This window comes from Chrysochloris asiatica, unplaced genomic scaffold (genome assembly GCF_000296735.1).
Source record: "Chrysochloris asiatica unplaced genomic scaffold, ChrAsi1.0 scaffold00390, whole genome shotgun sequence".
Lineage (NCBI taxonomy): Eukaryota > Metazoa > Chordata > Mammalia > Afrosoricida > Chrysochloridae > Chrysochloris > Chrysochloris asiatica.
The window spans coordinates 1,203,855-1,206,232 of record NW_006408908.1 but is presented as its reverse complement, the minus strand read 5'-3'; the positions used below and the strand labels follow the sequence as shown (position 1 = coordinate 1,206,232).

Below are 2,378 nucleotides of genomic sequence, written 5' to 3'. Positions count from 1 at the left end.
CTTTGCATAGTCAATAAAGCATAGGTAAACATCTTTTTGTTATTCTCTGCTTTCAGCTGAGATCCATCTGAAGTCAATAAAATATCCTTCTTTCTGTAGTCTTATCTGAATCCGGCTTGAACCTCTGGCAGTTCCCCGTCACTGTACTGAAGCAGCCATTTTTGAATTATCTTTAGCAAAATATTACTTGCATGTGATATTAATGATACTGTCCAATGATTTCTGCATTCTGTTGATCACATCTCTTTGGAATGGGCATAAATACGATCTCTTCCAATCAGTTGGTCAGGTAGCTGCCTTCCAAATATCTTGGCATAGATGAGTGAGTACCTCCAGTGCTGCATTACTTTGTTGAAAGATTTCAATTTGTATTCCATCAATTCCCGGAGCCTTATTATTTGCCAGTGCCTTCAGTACACCTTAGAGTCCTGGTGTGGCGCTGTTGGTTAATGCACAGGGCTGGGAAGTCTACTTGAATCAGGAGGTCTGAGGTTCAAGCTCACCAGCTGTTCCCTGGAAACCCTATACAGGGTTGCTATGGGTCAGAACCCGACTTGATGGCACTAACAACAACAAAATCAGTACACCTTCTTCTTCCTTCACAGGACTTCTTCCATCACTATCACTGGGTCTTGATCATCTGTTAGCTCTAGACATGACTAAACAATGCTAAAGCAAATCTCTTCTGGAGTATGACATTTAGTTTTTTTTTCATTATTTCCTCATAGCATAGATGGCTAAAAACACGATTCTGCAACCAGATTTTAGTTTGAAAGTTGAACTGCCTGTGTTTACAAGCTATAACTTTGAGCATGTTCCTTAGCTTGTTTGGAATTCAAATGCAATTGAATTTATAACTGTAAGACATTGTTTTTACAGGGCTTAAAACAGAGTTTAACATGCTGAAAAAACTATGCAGCTGTTGTAAATTAAACATGATGTTTCATAAACGAGATTGTTAGAAATTGGTACATAAATATTGCTAGGGTTCTTGCTATCTATTTCAATTCTCCGATCTCACTGATAATATCTCTGAAAGTGGAGGAAGGTACCAATTTCAATTAACACCAGCATGTGCTATATTGTTAATACAAAGCATTAGAAAGTATAAAAAGGAATCAAGGATTGCTGAATATGCTTTTTATGTTAGTAAAGAGGAACACTTTCCTTTATATTGATTTATTACTTGTTTTCAACCTAGTCAGGTCAGTATCATATTAAAAAGCCATAGGAATGCCATAGCCAAACCGACACAGCTGGGTCTTACCTTCCTGATTCAGATTCAAGAGGATCATCAGTGAATGTGTCTGCATTAAAGTCCAAAGGTTCAGCATCTTGGAGAAGTTCTATTCGGTCCCTTTCTGTTCTATTATTAGACCTGGTGTATTTAGATGCTGCTGCAAAGGAGGGAAAAAAAATGTCTACTCTCCTATTGTCTGTTAATTGATAGGTTTTAGACTATAGGCCCACAACAAAAATTATTATAATTTTTATTATGAAGACCACAAGAAAAATAACCACATAGACCCTTAAAAATCATACTAAAAGTAGGAGAATGAAAAGACAAGTCACAAACTAGAAGAAAATCTTTGCAAAATCTGATAAAAGGATTTGTGTTCAAAATTAAAAATAAAATGAAACAAAACCCACTACCAATGAGTAAAGTCCACCTCACAGGGACTCTATGAGACAGAGGAGCACTGCTTGATAGGGTCTCAAATGTTATCAGTCCTTACAGAAGCAGACAGTCTCATCTTTTTCCCATAGAATAGCTGGTGAGTTTGAACTGCCAGCCTTTAAGTTAACACCACACATTTGTCACTCTGCCGTACTGTGGTGGCTTGTGTGTTGCTGTGATTCTGGAAGCTATGCCACAGGTATTTTAAATACCAACAGGATCACCCACGGTAGACATGTTCCAGATGAAGACAGACTAGGAAGAAGAAGAGATGGAATACTTCTGAACTTTTAGTCACTAAAAACAGTATGACTAGCAGTGGAAAACTGTCAACAACAGATTATTGAAACATGAGGAAGAACACCAGAATATTGTCAGATTTAGTGCTGGATGATGAGCCCCTAAAGTTGGAAGGTACTCAACATAAGACTAGGGAAGAGGTGTGTCCTCAAAGGTGGGTTGGCCATGATGATGCACAATTCAAAATGAAGAAAAAAAGCTGTAAATATCCATTAATAATCGGAACATGGAATGTACAAAGTATGAATCTAGGAAAACTGGAAATTGTCAAAAATGAAATAGAATGCATAAACATTGTTTCCTAAGCATTAGTGAGCTGAAGTGTACTTGTATTGGCCATTTTGAACCTGACAATCATTTGGTTTACTATGGCAGGAATGACAAATTGAGGAGGAATGGC

The 2,378-nt window shown here is 37.5% G+C and overlaps 1 protein-coding gene across 1 annotated transcript in view; it reads right to left on the bottom strand.

Moving 5' to 3' along the window:
- LMBRD2 (LMBR1 domain containing 2) overlaps positions 1-2,378 on the bottom strand; it is a 75,162-nt gene that overhangs the window by 5,910 nt on the left and 66,874 nt on the right. Inside the window, exon 15 of the mRNA XM_006876553.1 lies at positions 1,268-1,458. Within this exon, the coding sequence (XP_006876615.1) occupies positions 1,268-1,458 (191 nt within the window). The remainder of the gene's footprint in view (positions 1-1,267; positions 1,459-2,378) is intronic.